Source organism: Myxocyprinus asiaticus, chromosome 26 (genome assembly GCF_019703515.2).
Source record: "Myxocyprinus asiaticus isolate MX2 ecotype Aquarium Trade chromosome 26, UBuf_Myxa_2, whole genome shotgun sequence".
NCBI classification, from domain to species: domain Eukaryota; kingdom Metazoa; phylum Chordata; class Actinopteri; order Cypriniformes; family Catostomidae; genus Myxocyprinus; species Myxocyprinus asiaticus.
In genome coordinates, this window is record NC_059369.1 from 1,073,280 (window position 1) to 1,100,586 (window position 27,307).

General features: G+C 43.1%; 1 protein-coding gene across 2 annotated transcripts in view; it reads left to right on the top strand.

Moving 5' to 3' along the window:
• Positions 1 to 27,307, top strand: part of pdpr (pyruvate dehydrogenase phosphatase regulatory subunit) — a 66,920-nt gene that overhangs the window by 5,903 nt on the left and 33,710 nt on the right. For both annotated transcript variants that reach the window (XM_051656462.1, XM_051656463.1), the window contains exons 5-8: positions 13,354 to 13,517; positions 13,621 to 13,742; positions 13,835 to 13,952; positions 16,669 to 16,818. In XM_051656462.1, the coding sequence (XP_051512422.1) occupies positions 13,354 to 13,517; positions 13,621 to 13,742; positions 13,835 to 13,952; positions 16,669 to 16,818 (554 nt within the window). The remainder of the gene's footprint in view (positions 1 to 13,353; positions 13,518 to 13,620; positions 13,743 to 13,834; positions 13,953 to 16,668; positions 16,819 to 27,307) is intronic.

Below are 27,307 nucleotides of genomic sequence, written 5' to 3' on the forward strand. Positions count from 1 at the left end.
GACTGCTCCTGAGGGCCGACCTCTTCCATGCGGAGCTGGGCGAGTGGGATTCTCTGTGTGAAAGGTGGTAAGTGAGGTTGGATGCAGGATGTCATCTTGGGTAACCCAGGACCTCTCCTCAGGACCATACCCTTCCCAGTCTACCAGGTACTCAAGATGTCCTCTCCGACATCAGGAGTCTAGGATGGCTCGAACCTCATAAACCGACCCATCCTCCAGGAGTAAAGACTGAGGGGGTTCCTCAGTCTCACCGGGCTCTGGGGAAGGAGACAGAGAAGGGTAGTGAGGTTTGAGGAGAGAAAAATGGAAGGTGGGGTTAATTTTGTAGTGTGAGGGCAGTTGTAATCGGTATGCGACTGCATTTACTTGGTGTAGTGTCGTGAAAGGACCAATGTATCTGGGACTTAAGACAGGGCAGCCGGAGCCTGATGTCCCGAGTGGAGAGCATGGTAGGTAAGTAGGCATCTCTGATCTCCTAGCGTCGGCCTGGCTCTTCTGGCGCCGAACTGCCCATTGAAGATGGACGAGCTGAGTCCCAGACCCTCTCGCTTTCCTCGAACCAGTGGCTCATAGCTGGAACTTCTGAAGGGTCTCCTGACCAAGGAAATGGGGGGGGGGGGTTAGAAACCGAGCACACTGGAATGGGCTGGTTGATGAAGGGAGTTCTGGGCGTACTTGGCGCAGGGTAGGAAATGGTTCCAGCTGTCCTGGTGGTTGTGGCAGTAGGTCCGCAGGAAGCAGCCAATCTCTTGGATCTTCAGCTCCGACTGCCCATTAGACTGCGGATGATATCCAGAGGTTAAACTTACTGTTACACCCAGGAGGGAGAAGAAGGTCCTCCATACCCGTGAGATAAACTGGGGACCGCGGTCAGACACTATTTCTTCTGGGAGGCCGCAGTTCCGGAAGACATGATGGAATAAGGCTTCCGCAGTCTCCAGCACCGTGGGGAGGCCCTTCATTGGAACTAGATGACATGCCTTGGAGAATCTGTCAACAGCGACTAAGACACAGGTGAAGGAATCCGATGCAGTTAAGTCAGTTATAAAATCCACCCCCAGGTGTGACCAGGGGCGCTGAGGAACGGGCAGAGGAAGGAGCTTACCAGATGGAAGATGGCGTGGAGATTTCGAGATGGCACATTCTGGACAGACTTGGATGTATCGCTGCACTTCCTGGGACATACGGGGCCACCAGTATCGATTCTGGAGAAGCGAGAGAGTTTGATGGTAGCCAGGATGACCAGAGCCCAGGGAGGAGTGGATGGAAGTGATGAGGGAAGTCCGAAGCCGTGAGGGAATGTATTTGCGTCCCTCGGGGCACCCCGGCGGAGCTGGTTCTTCTCGGGTGGCCTCTTATATTTGGTCATCCAGGGTCCACTGGATTGGAATGATGATTAACGCAGGTGGTAGAATGGACTCCCTTAGGAGGTTCCACAGCGTGCAGTCGGGATAAAGCATCCGCCTTGGTGTTCTTGGACCCTGGACGATAAGAGACAGAGAAGTTCATCCGTGTAAAGAACAAGGCCCACCGGGCCTGGCGGGGGTTCAGTCATTTTGCTTATCTCAGGTACTCGAGGTTGCGATCATCCATGATGACCACAAACGGATTATGTGATCCCTCCAGCCAGTGGCGCCACTCCTCCAGCGGCAGCTTGATGGCGAGTAGCTCCCAGTTGCCGACGTCGTAATTCTGCTCTGCCAGGGTGAGCTTCCGCGAGAAGAAGGCACATGGGTGAAGCTTAGGTGGAGCTTAGGATCCCCCTGCTGCTGGGATAGTACAGCTCCTACGCCAGAGGTGGATGCATCTACTTCCACAACGAATGGTCTTTCCAGGTCAGGATGAACTAAGATGGGAGCTGTCATGAATGCTTCTTTCAGGTGTTGAAAAGCCTCCAAGACGGGTTGGTTCCAGGACAGGGACTTGGGCTTGGATTTAAGAGATGTTAAAGGAGCAGACATGAAACTGTAATTGCATATGAAGCGTTGATAGAAGTTTGCAAAACCTAGGAATCTCTGAAGCTCTTTAATTGTGGTGGGTTTGGGCCAGGAGTGAACTGCACTAACCTTCCCCTGGTCCATTTCCATCCCTCTGGGACTGATGATGTATCCTAGGAACTGAATTGATGGTCGATGAAATTCGCATTTCTCTAGTTTCAGGTACAGTTGGTATTCTCTAAGCTTCTCCAGTACGGACACCACATGCTGACGATGGTCAGTCTCATTCCGGGAGTAGATGAGGTTGTCGTCAATTTAGACAATGACAAATCGCTGGAGATACTCCCGGAACACCTCGTTCATAAAGCTCTGGAACACACAGGGGGCATTTGCCAGGCCATAGGGCATGACTCGGTATTCACAGTGGCCAGTTGGGGTCCACTTCCACTCGTCCCCCTTCCGGATACGAACGAGGTTGTAGGCACTTCGTAGGTCAAGTTTAGAGAACTCAGTGGCTCCTCTTAGGAGTTCTAGCACTGCCGGGACCAGGGGAAGGGGATTCCGGAACTTGACAGTGATTGCATTGAGTGCACGGTAGTCAAAACATGGCTGCAAGCCTCCGTCTTTTTGGCCATGAAGAAAAAGCTGGAAGCGGCAGGGGAAGTAGAAGGGCAGATGTAACCTTGCTTAAGCGCCTCATCGATGTAATCCACCATGGCCTTTTGTTCAGGAAGTGAGAGTGGATAAATCCGTCCCCTGGGCAATGGTGCTCCTGGCATAAGATCAATGGCACAGTCCCACAGTTGATGAGGCGGTAAGGTGGCTGCTCGTTGTGGACTGAAAACATCTTGATATGCACGATATTCCTGGGGCACGTCTATCTGAAGCTCACTCACAGGACTCTCTACTGAGGTAGCACATACAGGCACAGATTCGCAGGGACATGTAGGACGGGGATGTTGCAAACAACCATGGAAACACACTGGAAACTTACCCCAAGCCAACACTTCTCCGGTAGCCATGAGAGCTGCGGTGAGTGTAGTTGTAACCAGGGACGTCCCAGGATGATATCAGTGGCTGAGCCCTCCAGAATCAAAAATGAAATGTCCTCAAAGTGTGTGCAACCCACTCGTAGTGTAACTGGCTGGGTTCGATGAGTGATGATTCCCTTTCCCAGAGGTTTTCTGATCACTGAGTGGACGAAGATCGGGGAGGAGCATTTGATTGACGGGAGTTGGAGCTGGCAGTAGAGTTGTTCAGGGATGAAGCTGCCTGCCGCCCCGGAGTCAGTGAGGGCCTTGACTGAGATAGAGACATGTGGACTAAACACTGAAACCATAGTAGACAATGGAGCATGTATCATAGGAATGGAATGAGTCTGACTCACCGCAAGTCAAAAGGGGCGAAAAGGACATTCAGCGATCACATGCCCACCGGCTCCACAATACAAACACAGCCGCTCTTGTAATCTCCGTTGACGCTCGAGTGGGGACACCCTGAATGAATCGATTTGCATGGGTTCCTCCACTGATTCTGGAGGGCATGGGTAACGGTGTGCAGGCGGGGATCGCAGGGCATTCTGATGCAGGTCTTCAATCGCTGGGAGAAACTTATGGAGAGTTGGATAAAGCTTTCGAGGCCAATGGAATCATCGTGCACCGTTAGCTGGAGCCAAAAAGAAGGTTCTGGTCCCTGTCGGTAGGTCATTAGAAGGGCCGGTTCGTTCCAGCCACTTGTGGCCGCAAGCGTACGAAACTGCAGGGCATAATCTGTGATCGATCTCTTTCCTTGTTTAAGGCGATACAGTTACTCACTCACCGATGAATCACCCGCGGGTAATCCAAAAACTTCCTTAAAGTGTTTGAAGAAGGCATCCAATGACTGAGTGACTGAACCATCCTGATGCCACAAGGTGTTTGCCCAATGCAAAGCATGTCCGGAGAGTAGTGAGATGACGTAGGCGATCTTGGCTCTATCCGTCGAAAACCTCTGAGACTGCATCTCGAGCATCAGCGAACACTGCAACAGGAATCTGCTGCAATCCTCCACCGCACCTGAATAAGGAGATGGATTGACCATGGGACTGACCTGTAGACAAACCGGTAATGGAGATGTGGATGTGGAAGGAGAAGAGGAACTGGCGTTCGAGGCTCCAGGAAGCTCATTCACCAGCTCCTCTAAGATGGTGGTCGATTGGAAGCCCCCGCTGAGTCCATATTGGTGGTCTGTTCTTCTGTCATGGAGAAAACTCTCAGAGGCAGAGGGATGGACTTAATCGCGGGGTTTATTGACAGAGGGAATGGATAAGAGGGGTAACAAACAGGTGAGGCAATCCAGAAACAGGTATGACACAAACAGCAGGTGAGTAAACTCCAAACAGGGAAATATAACAATATGCAGATTAAGGGTAAACTCACAACAGTCTGTTGGTCTTTGTAGAAATCGTAACAAACAGGAGAGTCCAATCGCTGAATAAACAACAAGCTCAGACGAGGGGAACAAATAACAAGGTAAGTACACAACCAGGTAAATATAGAATAATTAGGGAGTCCGTAGTCTTAGGGAGAACATAGACGAGAACAGACAGTGAATGTGAGCGGGGTTTAAATGCAGTCCATGATTAGAGTACTGATGACGTGTAGGTGCGTGTAATCAGAACTCGGGGGAGAGTGAGCGCAGTGTCTCCAGAGAGGGAGAGAGAGAGCCCGGTGGATCCGTGACAGTATGTGCATGTAAAAAAACATGTACATGTAAAAAACATTCATATTCATACATGCTACCTATAAAAACACAAGTCTTCAATATGCAAAATCACTTTTTACATTTCATTTTTTACATTTATTTTACTACCAATCAAAAGTTGTATTAGTAACATTAATGAACTATGAAATATGAACAGCGCCGCTGTCCATGGCATGCCGTCTGCTGCTTGGCTTGTTTGTGTTTGTTTTTATATTTTCTATGACTTCCAGGATTCAAAACGCTGATGCCTTGTTAACCTACGATCGTCAGATACTCCTTAACATTGGAAATATTATTGAGCCTTGTTCCAGCAAAGATCTGACTGGACCATGTTTTAGTTTTCCTCCTCCCCTCTTCCTGGCGACCATACCTGCAGGTTTGTGCCGCGTGCCGTGTGTTGTTTCCCGGATGAAACGGCGTAGGAGAAGAGGAAAACGGGGAGGTATAGCTGTTAAGCTGAGATCTTGCCTGGTGTCTGAACGGGCCTGTCAGCCGTGTCTGGGCGCTTTTGTGTGGGAGCTGGATCGTGGCCTTGTCGTTTCGCCCCGTTCTTTGGAAGTGCCTTATCAATGGATCACTCATCTGTCGGTGGATTCGTCGCTGCAGTGTCCCCGGTGGTGCTCGCCTTGTTTTCGGCGCTATGGAGTGGATCATCGTTGTCTTCACCCTCTGTGTCGGGCATCACAGCTCTCATTACAGCCGGTTAGTGATTCAGTATCGATTAAGATGGCGCTGGTAAATTCCAGATCGTTGGGAAACAATACATTTATCTTAAATTATTTTATTACCACTGGGAACCTTGACTTTTTATTTGTGACCCAGACATGGCTTTCTGTTGGAGATATTAGTCCTTTTTCGGAACTCACCCCTTCTAATTATAACTTTTTTAATTCTCCCCGTCAATCTGGCCGAGAAACAGCTTTTGCTGCCGGATACTACAAACTGATACATATACAAGCTTTGAATTACAGTTGATCTCAATGGACCAGACAAACTCATTGGTGGTGGCGGTTGTGTATCGTCCACCGAAATTTAACAAAGACTTTATCACGGAGTTCTCAGATTTTTTTAGGGATTACCACTCCTAAATATGACAGACTTTTAATTGTTGGTGACTTTAATATTCATGTCTGTTGTGCCTCTAATGCATTAGCCAAATACGTTGTCAGTCTTATTGATGCCTTTGATTGTGAACAATTGGTGAAAGAACCAACATACTCACAGGGCCATATTTTAGATCTGGTTCTGTCCCATGGCCTGTCTATTTCTGACATCCAAATAGGGGATTTAAGTTTTTCAGACCACAAGCCAGTAACTTTCACTGTTCCTCTTGTTCATCATGATACTAAAATCATTAGACCTACACGATGGACACAAAGAATTGGTCCGACATCTGGGGAGGAATTTGCTGTAGCATTTATTGAGGCTGGTCTTTTGCACTCTGTTGAACATCTTGCAAACACCTTAAATGTTGATGAGTTTTCTTAATGTGTGTAATTCAAGGTGCAGTGATATCTTAGATACTGTTGCCCCTTTAAGGCCGAAATATCATAAAAACAAATTTGAACCATGGTTAAACAGCAATACTCGGTTATTAAGGCAAGCTTGCAGGAGGGCAGAACATAGATGGAAAAGAGATAAGTTACAAGTGTCTTTTGAAATCTTATGGGAATCTCTAATTAAATATCAAAAAGCGGTGAAAGCTGCGAAGTCAAATTATTTTGCTGACATAATATCTAATAACTCAAATAGACCCAGTACGCTGTTTAATATCTTAAATTCTGTCATAAATCCTATAGGTAATACCTATCCTGCTGAGTCTTCCAGACTATGTGAAAATTTTCTGAATTTCTTTGTGGATAAAATAGCAGTGATTAGACAGTCGACTGTGCCTTCAACAGATGATCCATTGGATCCTCCCAGCTGCACCATGCTCTTAAATACATTGGAGCCGATCTCTATGTCCTTCTTAAAGAACATAGTTGCTCAGTTGAAGCCCACCACCTCTTCCCTTGATATTGTTCGTACATACTATTTTAAACAGATATTTGAGAGTGTTCGGATGTGGATCTTATCAGTAGTAAATAACAGTCTTTTATCTGGGTCTGTTCCAGCGTATTTTAAACATCCTTTGGTGAAACCATTACTGAAAAAGCCAAATTTGGACCCAACAGATTTATCTCATTTTAGACCAATCTCAAATCTACCTTTTCTTGCAAACATTTTGGAGAAAGTTGTGTTGGATCAATTACAGAGTTTCTTGGAAAGAAACAGCATTTTTGAAAAATTTCAATTTGGATTTAGGAAAAAACATAGTACTGAATCGGCTCTCCTAAGGGTTTTAAATGACATCTTGCTATCCGTTGATACTGGGGATTCTGCAGTTTTATTGTTATTAGATTTGAGTGCAGCGTTTGACACTGTTGACCATGGCATTCTTATGTCGCACTTGGAACACTGTGTGGGTATCCGAGGATGTGCCCTTTGTTGGTTCAATTCTTATCTTAGTGATAGAAATTTTTCTGTAGGTATTGGATGTTCTGTTTCTTCTGTAGCTCCCATTACCTGTGGTGTCCCTCAAGGCACTATTCTTGCTCCCACCCTTTTCTCCCTTTATATGCTCCCTCTAGGGTCAGTTTTAAGGAAGCATGGAGTGGCTTTCCATTTTTATGCAGATGACACCCAAATTTATCTGCCGATGAAACAAAATGACAAGAAAGGTCTGGAAACCCTGCTTGCATGTCTGGCCTATATTAGATCTTGGATGTCATTGAACTTCTTAAACTTAAATGAGAGCAAAACAGAAGTTGTTTTGTTTGGGCCCACTGTGGTTAAAGGTAATTCAAACCTTAATCTTGGCAATCTGACATCTTACATCAAACCAGCTGTCAAAAACTTGGGAGTGATTTTTGATTCTTCCCTCAAGTTTGATCAACATATTAGTTCAGTGGTTACGTTTTTTTTCATCTGAAACTTCTGACCAAAGTTAAGTCTTTTTTATCTTTTACAGACCTTGAGAGAGTTATCCATGTTTTCATTTTATCGTGCTTGGATTATTACCAGAATATCCAAGTCCTCTATTTTAAGGCTTCAAATATTCCAAAACACTGCTGCCAGACTTTTAACTGGGGTGCGTAAACGTGAGCATATCACTCCGATTTTAAGGTCTTTAAATTGGTTGCCAGTGTGTTATAGAATTGATTTTAAGGTATTATTGTTTGTTTTTAAGTCATTAATGGCCTGGCGCCTGTCTATCTGTCGGACCTGCTAAGCGAAATAAAGCCTATCAGATGTCTACGATCCACTGATCAGAACATTCTGTCATGTAATGATCCGACTCAAATGAGTGATTAATTTGTTAATCAGACATCTTTAGTTTTGGTTCAAAACTGCAAACAGTAAAGACCAAATATACTTTGATTTTGACGTGAACACTCAGCGTCTGCGTACAGGCGAACACGAGCCTGTCAAAATATACTCCATTTGAATCTTATTACAGGACCAAAAAACATGGGCTATGTCCCCATCCTCGAAGTGGGTGTGTCTTTAAGGCCAAGCCTATACAATCTGGAGGGAGTCCAAAAAAAACGACGCTGAATCTTAAATTGAATGAGGCACACCCTTGCATCTCTAGATGCAGACTTGACGTTTTTTTTAAATCTTACCTCATTCTCCATCTTCCAGTACTAAATTCAAGTCTCTCTCCCATAACTTCTTAAGAGATGTTAAAACCCCGTCCCCTAAACTCTGAATTAGCCAGGAATAGTACACTGAAGCCTCATGACCCTTTCCAAAAGCAGCAAGCACATTCTCAAAAGTGTCTGCCGCTTAAGGGGGCTGCGTACTACACCCAAAGATGGTGCAAAGTAGATGGCGCAGCTGTAAGTACCTGAAGAATTGAGATCTGGGAATCCCAAACTGCTGTATAATATTTTCAAAAGATCTCAACGCTTCATTTTCATACAGGTCACCCAGCGTAGCAACTCCCTTCTCAATCCATGCTGTCCAGCAGAAAGGGGACTTGTTAATGCACAATTTAGGGTTTAACCAAATACTTGCGGCAACGTTCAGGTAAATGTCCGAATTGAACACGTGGGAAACTTTTGTCCGCACTAAATGCATGTGCGAGATAACGGGATGTGTCTTTACTTCTCAGGGCAGCTTGGTAGAAAGATTTTACAATGGCAAGATAGGGGCAATGACCTCCTGTTCAATAAAGAGCCAGAGAGGGGCTCTCTCAGGTGGAAGTGACCAATGCGGCAAATGTCTGAGACCAAAAGCATAATAGTAAAACAAAATCTTGGGGAGACCTGACCCAACTTTGTCAATTGGCCTTTGTAACTTCTAGGTAGTTGAATTCATTTTTATAACATTAACCTTTCCAGTCACAGATAAATGTAGTGAAGCCCACCTGTCCACATCGCTCAAACCTTTTTATTAAAGGGTCAAAATTAACTCTGACTAAATCACATAAATTTGCTGTGAATAAAATACCCAAATACTTAATGCCCTGTTTGGGCCACTGAAAGGCACCCGGCTGAAAAGCCGTTACCGGGCAGTACGCTGTCAGAGCCAAAGCTTCAGATTTAGACCAGTTAATTCTGTATCCCGAGAACTTAGTAAAGGAATTAATAATTCTGTGGAGGCAAGGCATAGATCTAGTAGGGTCGGAAATGAATAATAAAATATCATCAGCGTAAAGCAAAAGCTTATGCACCATACCTCCCACCACCACCCCTGGAAAATCATCTTCCTTTCTTATCGTGGCTGCTAATGGTTCCAGGGCAAGACAGAACAATAATGGGGAAAGAGGGCAACCCTGCCAGGTGCCCCTATCCAGAGTAAAATTATCTGAAATTAATCCATTTGTTTGTACCACTGCTACTGGGTGTCTATAAAGTAACTTAATCCATCCAATAAAAGTATTCCCAAATCCGTATATTTCCAAAATCTTAAAAAGATAATCCCATTCTACCATATCAAACGCCTTTTCGGCATCAAGTGAGATGGCAGTGACCGGAGTCTGATCATTCGCCTCCAAGGTTATCTCAGAATAAAGATAATTTTTTTGCTCAGTCATCAGTTTAGGGAGTTCTAATGGTTCCACAAAGTTTTTAATATCTTCATCAGTAGACGAAGACGTGGAACTATAAAGATCAAGATGGAATTCTTTAAAAGCATTATTAATATCAGTGGCCGAGGTAAAAATTTCACCATCAGCAGATTTCACTGAGGGAATGGTAGAAAAAGACACTCTCTTCCAAATATATTTACACTCCCTGCTTTGTCCCCCAACTCAAAGTATGACTGTCTTGCCCTGAATAGCCAAAACTCCACCTTCCGTGACAAAATAGTATTATATCTGTATTTCAATCGGGTCCATCAGATGACATTCGGCGCTTCAGCTTTGCCTCGGCACTTTTAATATTCCCTTCCAACTCCACGAGTTCTCGTGCTTCTCGTGATGAATGATGCATACTGTATGTTCCAACCCCTAAGAACCGCCCTAAGTGCCTCCCAAGCCACACACACAGAGGATACTGAGGACCAGTTGGTCTCCATATACACATTGATTTCAGCCTTTAACATTTGTTGGAATTCAGGATTTTGCTCTAGGGGGCTTGCGCACTTTTGCTTCACTATGATCAAGGACTGAGTCCATCAAAAGATTAAAGTCTCCTCCCAATATTATATCATGAGGGGTGCCAGTGGCTTGCAACGTCCCTTCAAGATGTATAAAAAAAGCCCTGATCATCAATGTTAGGTGCGTAAATATTAGCCAAAATCAACCTTTGCCCCTGAATTTCTGCTAAAACAATAATGACTCTTCCTAATTTATATTTAATCTGTTTGAGACATTTGAATTGTAGATGCTTACTTATCAGTGTAATGACTCCCCTGCTCTTAATTGAGCCAGCATTAAAGAAAACATGTCCACCCCCAATCTTCCCAGATTTTGCAGCTTCCTAAGGGGAAAGATGCATTTCTTGAAGAAACACAATATCACATTTCTTACGTTTAAGAAAATTAATAACCTTCCTTCTTTTTATGGGGTGCCCAAACCCATTCACATTCCACGTGGAGAGAGAGACAGTCCACTCATATCAACATTAGACATTTTGACATATTAGAAAAAATACATTGTGTGTCAAAAACAAGATTATAAAGACCACATTCCAACATTAGTGCAATAATCAAACCCCAAACTTCTCCCCGAACCAAACAAACAGAAAAAATAAAAATGAGCGCATTAACCCCGCGCATGACAGCGCCAACCAGCGTCCATCCTTCTAAACTCAAACAGTCCATGTATGCCTACAAGACCCCCTGAGACAACTTTGCAGTCAGATTGCTCAAGTACGGTGCTTCTATACAAATTTTGTGAAACAGAATTACATAACAGAAGAAAATCTATAAAACAAACTCCAGCCAATAGGCAGAATAAACACAAAGAATGTGTAGATTCATCCCCATACTGTCCCAAAGGTGTGTTGCTCCCCAAAACAAGCTCCAGCCTCTAGTGGAACCAACACAAAAAAATATATATATACAGTATCTCACAGAAGTGAGTACACACCTCACATTTTAGTAAATATTTTATTATATCTTTTCATGTGACAACACTGAAGAAATGCACTTTGCTACAATGTAAAGTAGTGAGTGTACAGCTTGTATAACAGTGTAAATTTGCTGATCCCCTCAAAATAACTCAACACACATCCATTAATGTCTAAACCGCTGGCAACAAAAGTGAGTACACCCCTAAGTGAAAATGTCCAAATTGGGCATAATTAGCCATTTTCCCTCCCCGGTGTCATGTGATTCATTAGTGTTACAAGGTCTCAGGTGTGAATGGGGAGCAGGTGTGTTAAATTTTAATATTATAATAATAAAATTATATATATATATATATATATATATATATATATATATATATATATATATATATATAAAAAATAAGCGTATATAAATAAAAAAATAAGTGTACAGCTTCCTCGGGCAGTCAAACAAATGTTCAATGAGCTGACTGTTTCATAAGTGCAGCAGATGACCTAATCCTTACAATGTCCTATAAAAAAAATATTCCAAAAAACAAACTCCATCCAATAGGAGGCATAAGCACAAAGAACGAGCAGATACTTCCACAAAGGAGTTTTGTTCCACAAAACAAACTCCGGCCGCTAGGTGGAACATTCACAAAAAGAAACAAAAAAAAAGGCGCCCAGCTTCCTCGGACAATCAAGTGAATGTTCAGCGAGTCAGTTTCACTTGGAGGCAATGTGAAAATCACACCATGACCTACTCATTCCAGTGACTTTATATAGGAAAATGCTTGTGGCCATCCTTAGTATCTATTCTCAGTTTGTGGTTCTTCCAAGAAAGCCTTCCTTTACTCCTCGCCTCACGTAACACGAGATCTTTATCGGATGATCTTAAAAATTTGGCAGAATTGATCGGGGCCTGTCTCCCTCAGCAGACCTCCAAGCCGGGAGTTCGCTCGATTTCCAGCTTATGGCCTGTTATGTCGAGCATACTCGGGAAGAGCTCGTCTAGGAATTTCACCATATCTCATCATTCCTCATGCTCAGGAATTCCAACAATTCGGACATTGTTTCACCGGCTATGATTCTCAAGGTCTTCCAACTTTCCAAAACGCGTTCCAAGTCCGCCTTGGTCACTAGCGGGTTAGCAGCTAATTCCCTCTCCGATGACGGCAAATAATCGATCCGTTTCTCGACATCCGACAATCTTGTAACCAACTCCATGGCCGTAATCGATCAACGTATTACCGCAAGATCCTCCAAGTCCGCCAGGACCTTTATCAGCATTACAGACATGCTGGACATTTGCCGCTGAATTTCTTCCGCCACACCGTCCAAACCGAGTCCCTGGTCTGCGGCCTTGTCTGGGGTATCAGCTTGAGCACGTAAGTGTCTTTTAATGTCTCCAGAGCCTGAGGATTTTGAGTTCTTTGACAAATTGTCTTCATAGAACAGTTATGAAATAGGGTGTATCGAATCTCACCGTTTATGACACAATTTTTTTTTTTAAAACTAGCAAAGTGCGTAGAGCTCACCGTTCACACATCCGACTCTTGCATAGCACCACGCGACTCCCGAGATTTAAGTTGTTATTCAATGATAATCTTCCCAACTGCTGAAAATCTCAAATCGCATCCATGCTGCCACATATTCTTTAATATGATTAACACTGTTTTGAACAACAAAAGGGAGAGTAAATGATGACAAAGTTTTCATTTTTAGGGGAATTATTACTTTAAACATTAAATACAAGCAAAAGTTTGTGAACTCTTAGTGTTGACCTTGACCACAAAGGAAATGGCAGAGGATTTTGTGTTGTTTATTGGCCTTCTGAATTTTTTGTCACAAATGGTGCACTTGAGTTGGTCTTGGCGTGCATTTGTGCCTTTGAAGTCCACAAGACCGCAGGGTGTCCAATTGGAAATGAGATGATTCTAAAGGGTGCTTACCAGCATCCCCTGTGGCCACAATATATCCTTGATAGGCCCTTTTGCCGATCCCACACTGCCTGTTACGCAGCAGTCCATGTAGACCACAAATAGGACGGCGTGGGCCGAGAGCAGCATCTGAGACAGGGCCTTAGACTCTATATAATGTGATGTTCACTCATCTGCTGCCGCTTCTCTCTCCAGGGTTCTTGGTGTGAACTGTAACATCATCAAACCCAAAGATGTGGCGAGGCTCCACCCACTGGTGAATATTCATGATCTCGTTGGTGCTCTTCACCTGCCGGGAGACGCTGTCGTGTCGCCGCCGGACGTCAATCACGCGCTCGCTGTAGCGGCAGCAAGTTACGGTAGGATGCAAGACAAAACGTCGCTGTTGTAGTTTTGGCAGTGTTCATGATCTTAGTTTCATTTCTTGATCGTATTAATTTCTTTCTGTGCTGTCTCTTTCAGGAGTTCAAATTTACGAACACACGAGTGTGAATCATGTCCTGGTGAAGAAGGGTCACGTTACAGCCGTAGAGACCGACCAGGGATCCATAGAGTGTGAATACTTTGTCAACTGTGCTGGACAGGTCAGGCTCTAGATGCCCTGCTTTTGACCCACAGTGTTTTGAGTTTTTGAGATGACTCGGATTAGCCAGTGATGTGTTGACGTGTGTTTCAGTGGGCGTATGAGCTGGGTCAGAGCGGTGAGGTCAAAGTGTCGGTGCCGTTACATGGCTGTGAGCATTTCTACCTGCTCACTAAACCTCTCTCAGAGCCACTGCAGCCCGACAGCCCAGGTGATGAACACACACATCATTCTGTCAGCTGAAACCAGCACACACAGGGCTCAGCAGCCATCAGTGCCATTATTTATTCTTTTGTAAATAATAATATTCTTAAACCTGGAGCAACCCATTACCGGGCACTCTAGGAACTAAAAATCATAATAAAAAAAAAAAAACAGGAAAAAAGATCACACAGCCATGTGTTTATATATCTTTGGAAAGGTCTTGATTAGTAGAATATAATGAGCAAATTTGTTTCATTCATAGACCAAACTACAGTGAGTATTAGCATGTGAAATCCACATTTATCTTTAAAAAAAAAAAAAGAAAACAAAAGGAATAAACACCATGTTCTTCACATTTAGATTTATTACTTCATGAATAATACAAAAAGATTTGATATCACAACTTACAGCAGGCGATCCTGAATCAAACAAGCCCACACTCGACATCATACGAATTGTAAATCCAGAGAAATTCCTCAAAGAGTGTCCTGATAGCTATCGGCGCTAGCACTAATAGGGATCACTACAGCAACGCTGTTCTCTGGGAGCACTGAAACACCATCCTTCATGTCATAGATGTGTCAGATGTTCTCACCTGGATCTTTAGAGAGTGTCAGATTCCATATTTGGGCAATCCACGTGTCACATGTTCAGTGTGGGATCAATAATAGAACCAGAGCGCACATGCATAGACTGCGCACAAGAGGGCGCTCAACACACATTTGTGGAGTGATGGAATAAGGCAGCGAAGTAGATCATTTAGGACGAGGTAGTTGATATAATTGTGGGTTTTTGTATTTTTTGTATTTTTTTTTACATTTATTGAAACACGAAAAACTTAAACAAAAGACGAAAAAGCAATTAAAATAACGAACTGATAAAAAAATCTTATATATAACCACCTCCCCATATCCAAACATTTACCATCTCCAACGGCTCCATTTGCCATCATGCAAGCATCTGTCAATGGCAACAGGTAGAAAATTACTAATAGCGTACAGATTAAGAACTAAAGACAATTATAAATGTAAAGATAATAATAATCATAATAATAAAGTCTAATAAATTCCCTTGTGTTCCCAAAATAATGCTGCCAAATGTGTGTTCTTATCGAATTTGTGTTTGTATCGCGTTTTGGGAATACAGATAATGCTGCCAATAGAAAATAAAATAAAACAAAATTGTTACTTTATGATTTAATCACTTTCGTATTTTTTTCTTTAATACAAAGATACTTGTATATATTACTGAACCTGCAGAGTTGTGTTCACAATGCATGTTAACCACGAACTGGTCCATGGAAATAAAGCGAACTAAACTCATCACCTCGGAGATCATTTGCAGCATTCTCATAGACGACATTATTCTTGCAAACAGTTTTCAAACTAATGAAACAGAGAAAAGGAGTGATAACTCTTTACATGAGCTTGTTCCATGAGACAGGCTCGTGCTGCACGCCTCTGAACAAACAGGAATCGGACACAAGCATTGACGGCTTTTCTTTTGTCTGTTCTTAAAATTATAATAAAGTGTGTTTCTTCAAGTGCATGTCTTTGTGACTAACAGCATTTCTTGTCATGTGTCACTCCGAGACGTCTTACAGGTCACCCGCCTGTTGCGGGTAGATGAGCAAAGTTACCCACGTATGAAATACCTGATTTTGAACGAGGAGCTCGTAAACTGGATTGAGCCTTGTCGCATTTGGCTGGTGACGGGTGCTATTTCACACCTTGGGCGCACATAAAAAATAACTAATGTTCATAAAATCGCTCGTAGAAAATGCTCTTAACTGCCAAGATCAATAGTTATTGGGAAACGAGTCCCAGAACTCTATGAATGTGCATGTCTTGGAGAAGCGCTTTCATTGCACTCACATATCAAATCAGACGTGCATCGGTGGTTTTTCTTTCATCTATTCTTCAAAATATAATCACACGTTTCGTCAAACGCGCATCTTTGTGTCTAATTTCTTGTAATATATCACTCCGAGAAGTCTTACAGGTCACCTTCCACAGTGGCTGGTACATCAGCAAAATACTCTGTATGAAAAATCCGCATTTGGCGGGTGTTCATTTCAAACCTTGTTCACCAGGAGAAGGCTGTACGACAAATTCGGGAGAAAGGAAATCAAAACAGTGTCATTGAAGCTTTGCAATCGCACCCACACTTTCTGCAGGAAAATTAGCTCTAGAAAGTTTTAAACGATCATGTGTTGATGAATGATGAGACACACGGGGAGCCACTTGATTTTTAACAAAGAGCAACTTGTGGCTCGCGAGCCATACGTTCCCGACCCCTGGTGTAAGGGGTAATCATTTTACCAAATCACCCATAAAAATGACCGTGCTACTCAAATGAATCACACAGAATGACCTTCTGCCATTGGTCAACAAACACACTGTCCCACCCAAAACTCACACCATTGATTAACTGGAAGTTGCTGTGTGGGGCTGATGCTATCCAGATCAGATGCTCTTAAACAAATGTCTTGAAAGAAATGGTGTGCTATCTGGGTATTAAGCTGGGATGTTAGTATTTTTACATCCAAAAAATGAAATGCATCACCTTTAATAAAATAATAAACACAAAGAATATTAATTTTGCTCTCTCTTAAATTTCACTTGCCCTATGGTTGCCTGGTTTAGTGTATCTGAAGTGCTACTGTTCCACTGCAAACTCGGCATGTTGTGGTCAGTTGATGAAAGTGTGTTGTGCTTGTGTAGTGGTGATAGACATGGACGGCCGCATCTACGCTCGGGCCTGGCAGGGAGGGATTCTGTCAGGCGGCTTTGAGAAGAACCCTAAACCCATCTTCACTGAGGGACGCAACCAGCTGGAGATTCACAACATGCAGGAAGACTGGGATCACTTCGGTATGTTCAACTCGCTGCTGTTCTCAAAGGAATAGACCTTATTCACAGCAGTGCCATCTTTGATTTCTGATGAGAATGAAAACGTGGCTGTGAGGGATAGACGTTTAAATCTATCTAAAGCTCCTAGACCACAAAACATATTTTTTCCATAACTCATGTTGTCTGTAGTGTTTTGTTTAATGAAATTTCTTATAAAGAATTTTTTTTAATGTTTCATAAGCAGAACAATCTAAAAACACTTTAAACAACTGTACAACCCCTTGAAGAGACTGTAAGTCTATCCTTCACATCATTATCTTTGATTTTTGATGGGAATGATGACGCTGCTGTGAATACGGTCTATAGTTCACCCAAAAAGAATAGTTCTCTCATCATTTATTCACTGTCATGATGCTCAACCTGTATGTCGTTCTTTCTTTTTTTTTGCAAAAAAGGACATATTTTGAAGAATGTAACGGTGCTACTTTGCCCCTGGAGCAGATAGGGTCAAGGGCCTTGCTCAAGGGCCTGACAGTGGCATCTTCGCAGTGCTGGGGCTTGAACCCCCAACCTTCTGATCAGTAACACTGAGCCTTAACCGCTGAGCCACCACAGCCACCATATGTAACAATACATGTACTATATCGTTGCTGTCCGATGAAAAACTTTTTTTTCATCGGAACATAAATTTCATTTGCTGAGGTCTTAAATTTTGGGCCGTGAATAGAGGACACGCAAAAAACAGCAGAATCTGCGCTAGTCATAATCATCTCTCTCTCTCTCTCCTGCATTTAGCAGCTGAAGCTTGAGTTTAGTGTGAGTGCGTGCAGGGAAGCGCATTTGTACTGAACTTATGATGTTACTCATGTATAAACCTTCATAAACCCGTTAATCCGAAATGCAAATGCCGTTATTTTGCGTCTCAAACTGTCGCTCCTGCTTATAATCGACAAAGCGGTCAACGTTACAATTTGCAAACGCGCGAGTTTGGAGCGGTCTTTTGATGCCTTTCAAATCGTTGCACTTCCTTATTTTACACTACCTTTGACAATAATTGTAAAGCTAACAGAACTACTCAGCTGCAGATTTACACCTGTTATATCTCTCATCTCCATATCTCTAGATGTAGGGCTGCCAACACAATTGACACTGTTCTCACGCCACACGTCCCTTTTCTCACGCAGTGATAACTTCGCGGAGCAATGAGGACACTGACAGCGCATGGACAGACAAGACAGAGCAGCCTGCATGATGCTGCAAGTTATTCAGACCAGTCAGGGGGAAAACAACAGCAAAGCATCTCTCCCTCTCCTTCTCTTTCATAATTTAATCTGTTAACATTTTCAATACATCTTGACAACTTTAAACGGCCATTTTTAAGGTAACTGATGAGTTTTTATTTGAGATATTTCACTCAAAAATGAAAACTGTCATCACTTACCTTCATGCTGTTGCAAACCTTTATGACTTTCTTATTTCAGTGGATATCAAAAGGAGATATTAAGGAGTTTCAGTCACCATTCACTTTCATTGAATGAAAAGCAAGATGCAGTGACAGTGAACGGTGACTGAGACTAAACGTTTTGCTTAACATCTCCTTTTTTGTTCCATGGCAGAGAAAAATTCATACAGACTCAAGGGTGAGCAGTGATGACAGAAATTTCATTTTTAAATGAACTGCCCTTTAACTACCTGTTAAAGTATTTGTTAAAGTTATCTGCCAAGAAAAATTTTTTATTCAGCACATGCTAGACCTTATTCACAACAGCGATATCTTTGATTTTTTAATGACAATGACAACAAGGCTGTGCGGGATAGATGTACAGTCTCTTTGATGATATGTACTGCAGTTTAAAGTGCTTTTGGATCGTTCCGTGTACAAAACATTGAAAAAATATATTTTCAAGGACACTCAGTAGACAAAAAACTCCAGACAACATGAGTTGTGGAAAATCAGATGGGATATCGGAGCTTTTTACAGATTTACACCATGCATGCCATTGAAGAAATGGTAAGTCTATCCCTCACAGCCTCGTTTCCATTCCCATTAAAAATCATACATGGCGCTACTGTGAATAAGGTCTATAGACCAATCCTCTTGTTTACAGTAAGTGGTGGCAGAAAGCCCGCTGATTTGTTAGATTTGACAGATTAGAGGATTAAACGAAAGTATGACACAAAACCATCATAAATACAAACATATTCTTAGTGATACAATTACTATAATGAGTTAATAACAAACATGTAATCATGTTCGCTATAAATTTATGCTGCAAAGTTGTGAGTTGAAATGATCTCCTCAGTCAGCTCTGTTGATGATCTTGAAGCCACAGCAGTCAACGAGAGCCCTCGGAATAATTTTTAAACAATGTAATCCAACAAAAGTTTATTTTTTGCACATGGTTTTTGCCACCACTTCCGTGTTTGACATAAGTGATGACGTTGCCAAAGCATTGGTCTATTGCGTCATGTCTTGCTGGAAAGCAAGTGACTAAAGAGAAGGGTCACAATATAGGCTACATACTTTAGGCTACATGCATTCTTAATGATTTCATTTAGAGTTTTTATGTTGTATTAACTTATTAACACATAAATGCACAATAAAAAAATAAAAAAAACATGTCCAGAGACATTCAAGTAGCTTCAGTGGTTTTGTATTTACCAGCAAATAAATTAATGTGTTTTTTTTATTGCGAAAGTGGTCTTACATTTTTCTTTTATTTGACCTTAAAAAGTCTTAAAAAGTCTTAAATTTCATTTGTTCGAACCTGCAGATACCCTGTATGAAGTCTTAGTGTCATCATTGTGTAGTTTTATTAAATATGATTGTGAACTGTGTATAAAAATAATGGTTAATGGAGTAACATAACCTTGGGAGAAACCGTCATGGTTACTTGTTTAACCTCCGTTCCCTGATGGAGGGAACGAGAATGTGTGTCGATGTAGTGACAATAGGGGTCACTCTTGGGAGCCCGAGACACCTCTGGTCTTTGATAAAAGGCCAATGAAAATTGGCGAGTGGTATTTGCATGCCACTCCCCCGGACATACAGGTATAAAAGGAGCTGGTATGCAACCACTCATTCAGGTTTTATGCTGAGGAGCCGATATAAGGTCCGGCCATTTCAGCGAGTAGTTCAGCGTTGTGGCAGGAGGGACACAACGTCTTGTTCCCTCCATCAGGGAACGGAGGTTACACAAGTAACCATGACGTTCCCTATCTGTCACTCACTCGATATTGTCATGACGTTCCCTATCTGTCACTCACTCAATGTTGTGTCAATGTTGTGACACTAGGGGTCCCTATAGGAAACGCCACAATTGGCTGAACTTTGTTACGTGAACTGGCGGTGTGCGGTGGGCAGACTACTGTGTGCCTCATAGCCAGCACACCAGGTCGACACTTAACCTCCCCCAACATAATTATGAGTGTCGAACGGCCCTTTTGGGACAAGTCGACTACCCAAAAGATAGAGACAGGCTTAACCCAGTCGTGACCTCTTTTCCCCTTCTCTTTTTCCACTCCCTAAAAAAGAAGGGGGATTATCTGACTGGGCCGCCAGGTCTAGTCGGGGGGTGTCCCTCCCAAGGGGAAGACACCGCGGAGACCACAACTCGCCCAAAGAGAGGGGGGGATATTTAAGTGGAAGAATACATCACATCTTTCCAACCATGTGGAGAGTCTTCAAGGTAGATCCTGCCCAATGGGGGAGGAGTTACTACAAACATGGAGACTGGGGCAAAGGGGCTCTGCCCAAGGAAGACGCAGTTTGCCAACAGGGAAACGAACTAGCGGAAGATATATATCGCATGGGGTTAGCCTTACAGGGAACCGCCACATGCAGAGCACCTACCCCAGAACAGGACTCTTAGTTAGCACGTGTACTGGGCCGGCAGCGAGTCTCTCCGAAAACTCGACTGCCACAGGGCTCGGAGGAAGTCAACCAGTGAACAAAGTTTGTGAACACTACTGGAAATTAATGGCGCACGTCTTCAGCTCCAAGGGAGGTGGAAGGCGCTATGTGCAAACGATACACCCGGCCAGCTATCCCGGGCTTATCCGCTTGTGTTGCGTGCCACTACCTGGGACAAAACCGGTTCCACCCGGAGGTTGTAGAACCTTGCAAAGGTGTTGGGTGTTGCCCAGCCCGCTGCTCTGGAAATGTCTGTTAGAGAGGCACCCCTGGCCAGGGCCCAGGAAGCCGCTACACCCCTGGTAGAATGGGCTCGTAGCCCTACCGGGGGCGGCATGTCCTAGGTGAGATATGCCATAGTTATGGCGTCAATGAGCCATTGGGCGATCCTCTGCTTGGAGACAACGCTTCCTCTCCGCTGTGCACCAAAGCAGACAAAGAGCTGCTCAGAGATTCTAAAGCTCTGTGTGCGATCCAAATAGATGCGTAAAGCGCGCACCAGACACAACAACGACAGGGCTGGGTCTGCCTCCTCCTGGGGCAGCGCTTGCAAGTTCACCACCTGGTCCCTAAAAGGGGTGGTGGGAACCTTGGGCACATAGCCCGGTCAGAGTCTCAGGATCACGTGAGTGTAACCCGGACCGAACTCCAGGCACGTTTCGCTAACAGAGAACGCTTGCAGGTCACCTACCCTCTTGATGGAAGTGAGCGCAGTCAGGAGGGCAGTCTTCAAGGAGAGTGCCTTAAGCTCGGCTGACTGCAAAGGCTCAAAGGGGGCTCTCTGTAGACCCTGAAGAACTACAGAGAGGTCCCATGAGGGAACGAGGCGCGGTCTGGAGGGATTCAGCCTCCTGGCGCCTCTTAGGAACCTGATCCAACTGCGCATCTCTGGGGGTCTTCGCGTCGGGAAGAACACCACTTAGCGAACACACGCCACTTAAAGGCATACAGGCGCCTCATAGAGTGGGCCCTAGCCTGAGTGATCGTATCTACCACCGCAGGTGGTAGACCGCTTAGGTCTTCCGTGTCCCGTCCAGGGACATGGAGATTCCAGAGGTCTGGGCGCGGGTGCCAGAGGGTGCCCCGTCCCTGAGAGAGAAGGTCCTTCCTCAGGGGAATTCGCCAGGGGGGAGCTGTCGCGAGGAGCGTGAGGTCCGAGAACCACGTCTGGGTGGGCCAGTAGGGTGCTACCAGGAAGACCTGCTCCTCGTCTTCCCTGACCTTGCACAGGGTCTGTGCAAGCAGGCTCACTGGGGGAAACGCATACTTGCGTAGGCCAGGGGGCCAGCTGTGTGCCAGCGCGTCTATGCGGAGGGGCGCCTCGGTGAGGGCGTACCAGAGCGGGCAGTGGGAGGATTCTTGGGAGGCGAACAGGTCCACCTGTGCCCATCCGAATCGACTCCAAATCAGCTGGACCACCTGAGAGTGGAGTGTCCACTCTCCCCTGAGGGAAACCTGCCGTGACAGCGCGTCCGCTGTAGTGTTGAGGTTGTAGTAGAGCTCATCATCTTCTTGGGCTCCGAACAAGAATCCAGACTCGCCGTGAGACGAGCCGGCGAACTCATCCGGAAGCCCGATTGGGGCAGACGAGCATGCTGGGGAATGGGAGGTCCATGGGGGGATACCCTTACGAAAGCACATTTACATTTATACTTAGGCCCTAGACCTTTACTATTTTATTTAAAGCTGTGGCTACATGAGTCTAGACAAAATTAGTTCTGTGCTATGTCCGTGGACTTGGAAGACAGAATTTTCATTTTAAGGTGTACTATTATTTTGACTTTTTAGGATGTCATATTTGTTGGTTGATTGTAAATCCATTAAAGGGGTCATGACATGCATCTTTTTTTGATCATTGTTCATTAGTTTAGTACAGGAGAGTGTTTGTGTGTTCTGAAACAGGGTAAGGTGAACATCCGGTATCAGGCGTAAATAACAATTATATTGCACGTACTATAACTGTAACTATTTGTACACTGTAAAATAAATCCTTTTAAAAAACAGTAAACTACTGACAGCTGTAGTCGCCAGCATCATACTGCAAAAATCTGGTGTGTTACCGTTGTTGAAATTAACAGCTTGATACTGTTTTTTCAGATACAGTACATGACTGTAATTTAGCAGCATATAGCTGTCAAACTAAATACTAGTTACTGTTATTGAAATTAACAGTTAAGTTCCCAGAATGCACTGTGGCATGAAGAAATTACATGGATGTTTTACTATTTACTGGTTTATTTTTCCATTGTTTTTGTTGCAGTCTTAGTTACTTGTATTCAGCTTTTACTTTTATGTAAAAGTACATTTGTTAATTGTCACCATTGTTGCATTTTGTATGCCAAGTGTTGATATCTGTGTGTCTACATAACAACTCATATTACACAGTAAGTTCATTAAAAAAAAATCAAACAGACAAGCAAAGGCTGATGTGAGACGATAAAGAACAGAGAAGGGGGAAGGAGCACCATGAACACTCATTCATTCATTCAACTGTCCATCGTGTCCGATGAAGACATCCTGTGAATCTGTTTCCTCCACAAATTTCTGTCTTTGGCGAGAGTTTGCCAGCTGTTGAGAGGAATCTGTTTTGCTTTTAGGTTTCGTTTGATAGTGTCTTTGTAACGCAGTTTAGGTCTGCCTCTGCTGTGAAACCCTTCGTGAAGTTGTGAGTACAGGATTAGTTTGGGTAGTCGGTGGTCGTCTAAACGGATGACATGACCAGTCCATTGCAGATTTCGCTGGGCAAGGAGTTCATACATGCTTGGTAAAGTTGCATGCTCAAGGATGGAGTTATTTGGTATGTGTTGCCACCATTTGATGTTCATTAATTGTCGGAGCTGCCTTTAAGCATTTAGTTTGTGAGCAGCAGCCCTGTATACAGTCCAGGATTCTGCCCCATAGAGAAGTGTTGGGAGCACAATGGCCCTATATACTGTACATTTTGTTCTCAAGGTGAGGTGTCTGTTCTGCCAGACCCTGTCCTTTAGTCTTCCAAAGGCTGCTGAGGCTTTTGATTTCCGTAGTTCCAGCTCTGCATCCATTTTGTTGTCACAGCTGACAGTGGAGCCGAGGTACTTAAACTGGTGCACCTGCGCGAGGTCTTCTCCATCTACCTGTATTTGGCTGCCCGTGTCATTTGAGCCAGGAGGTGCTTGGTACATCATCTCTGTCTTCTTGATATTGATCTTCAGACCGAAGGCTTTGGCTGCACTTATGAAACGAAAGATGATATCCTGTGCATCTCTGTGAATATGGGCTACAAAGGCGGTATCGTCAGCGAACAAGAGTTCACGTACTACTACTGTCCTGGTTTTTGTGGCTGCTTTGAGCTGATTCCCTTTAAGCAAGTCTGCACATGTTCTTGTCTGTATGCGCACACCCTCTTCATGGCCTTTGAAAGCATGGGCCAGGACAGCAGAGAGATAAGAGTGTCGGGGCGAGCACACAGCCCTGCTTCACACCATTGCAAACAACAGGTATTTACCGTAAAACAAGTCACTTCACAGTGAGCCTGCTCTTGATCTCCCAGAATGCAACATTTTTGACAGCAAACTATTGTATTTAAGAATCACAGTAAATTGCTGTGTGAATTTGGCCATAAATGTACAGACATTTTTTACAGTGTAGCCCTGAGAGAAACATAGAAAATGAATTATTTTAACTTTGCAAATGTGCATCTGAACTACAAGGCAGGCTGATATAGGACATGAAGTGCTATAAGTGTTTTCTAGGCCTCTAGTGGTGTGTGTGTGTGTGTGTGTGTGTGTGTGTGTGTGTGTGTGTGCGCGGTGTGTGCGGTGTGAAAATGAAAGGCCTGTGCAGTATGCAGTGTAGGACAGCTGCAGCAGATATTTCCAGCTCATTCGCTGACCTTTATTCCCTCTCTTTCTCTTTTATTCTCTCCTTGTCCTTGTCTTCTTTCCCTATAAATTCACTGGTAACTTGGGCAGAATAAAAGCAGGTTGCCTAATAATGTTATTAATAATACTTTTCACTGCAGCAGGGGCGGACTGTGACTAAAAAGTGGCCCTGGACTTTCTGGCCCAGAGTGGCCCATCAAACTCGGCCCACAACACACCACACCATAACACTCATTGTTATGATTTCATAACATAACATTGATTGATTTCATTTTCCGGCTCAATTTCAAATTTTTGTGTTGAAAAAAAAAAAAAAAGACATTTCTGTTGACTGCTAGTCATGACAGTGACATCATTGCAAAAATTGTCATAATTTTTTAAACATATAAAACCACTGTAAATGTGATGAGTGGATTTTTTAGAGAAAGCACGAAAAATAAGTACTTTATAGATCAGTCTGACAACTTTTTTTCCAACATACAGATGTTAGGTTAAAATGTACATGAAAGTATTGTATTTTTTTATTTATCACACATTTGCACATATACAGTGAAATTCTTTTTTTTTTTTCTCACATATCAGAGTCAGAGTGCAGGGTCAGTCATGATACAGCACCCCTGGAGCAGATAGGGTCAAGGGCCTTGCTCAAGGGCCCAACAGTGGCATCTCAGTAGTGCTGGGGCTTGAACCCCCGCCCTTCTGATCAGTAACCCAGAGCCTTAACCGCTGAGCTACCACTGGACCCAAGTACAAGTGAAAGTGTGTTTTAGGTGTATTCAGTTTTTAAAGATCTTAATTGTCTTAGTTAATATGAGGTTGTGGAAACAATAAGTATAATAATAATATATTATATATGTGTATATAGCTATACAAGATCATATAATGTGGTTTAAAATAGGTAGATGAAGAAAGTGTCACACAGCAGGACACTGATGACAATACTTAAAAATTCATGTTAATTACTCACATAAATGTTTATTTAAAAAAATCAGTGAAAACAAATTTGCCCAGAATATGTATATGTATAAATATAAACAAATATAAATATATGTAAAATAAATAAATAAATATACTGTACCTCTTAAAGTGTAGATTTTTGCAGATTAATTGCTCATATTTCCACTCTATGCGAGTTTGTTGTGTCTTTATATCTGCAGTGTTTTAATTCCTTCCCCAGATTATTCTTGAGAAAAAGTGAAAAGCCGAATGCTTTGACAAGCGCTGTTTCTGCTATCCTTTAAACAAAGTAAGCCTCAAAGACTCAAATAGCCACAAAGTAATATTTTTCATGACATATTTTCTGCATGTTTAAAGGGGTGAGCATTGTTCAGCAAGTCGCGCTTCAGCTCCCAGTAATGCTTTGCGGTATTAATAAATTATGCAAATGCCTATGTACTGCTCATAGCTTTAATGTTTTAAGATTTTATATACGCTGCTGTTATTTTATTTGTTGTAACTTGCAGATATTTGTCATTTAGTGATTATTCAGAGCTCATCTTATACTTAATATGTTGTTTTTGGTTATCACCATTATTGTGATTTGTATGTCAAATAATGAGGTCCACACAAGGTTATGGAGTTGATGTGTACATACGGATATACACTCCGATGTGTAAGCAATTTCAAAATAAAAGCCAGCCATTACATTATTTCAAAATAAAAGCCATTGTATTGGCTTGTCCTGCAGAGTTTATTAAATTTTTGCTTTGTTATGAGGTCCATGTGGGCATGTTGGAGCCCAGGGCGGCTGCCTATATCGCCTGTAAAACGGGCTGGTACTTGCGCAGAAGTGGGCCGGCCCAAATTACCCAGCGGCCCACCGGGAAAACACCCGGTGTTCCATATGGCCAGTCCACCCCTGCACTGCAGGAACGGATTGATGACAGTGATGTTTGCGCTATATAAATGATCTGTCAGGACTAAACTAAACTGAACCACATGTTGTGTTGTCACCTGTTTTTTTCTGTGATGTCATTGTTGATGATCGTTTGACTGCTGTGATAGGCTGCTAATTTTAGTCGTCAAGAGCAGAGCTGCTTTGATTCTGGCCATGAAGGTTTCCTGTCATGCAGTTTTACATGTCATCATTTGCCAAGTCATGCCATTTTGTTTCTGGTTGAACCCACTAGTCTCACACAGATTGGTGTCCTCATATCAGTGTACAGTATATAAATGAAGGACCAACATCACACCCTTTAAATGGGATTACCACAATTCAGTTTACATTTTAACTGTTTTTCTCCAACTGTAGAAATAGGAATTGCTTGCTTTGTAGTAGTAACTTGCTTGTTTTATAACAAGATCAGAAGTTCTGCTTGTTCCACATTCATATGATGAATATCTGCCTGAATCCCATGAAACCTTTCAAGACCATGTCTGTCAAAATTAAGATAAAACAAATAAAATATATATGTTTTGCTTAAAGAATCTTCCACCAAGGATGAGATAATAAAAAGGAAGTAGCTAGAGGCATTTTAATCTATGACAGTGTAGTTTGCCATTTTCACAGTTATCTCAATCATTTAAGTGTCTTATGTGTATTCAAAGATACAGTATATGGACCCTTTTCACGTATTTGGATTTGGAATGTGGAAGTATAATGGGGTAAACATTTATAGCGCTGAATTGGAGACCACAGTAAATGTTACTTTTGTAAGGTTTCAAATTGTAAAACAACAGGAGAAAAAATTAATAAAATAAAATAAGCGACGTCACGTGACGCCATGCAAGAAGCAGA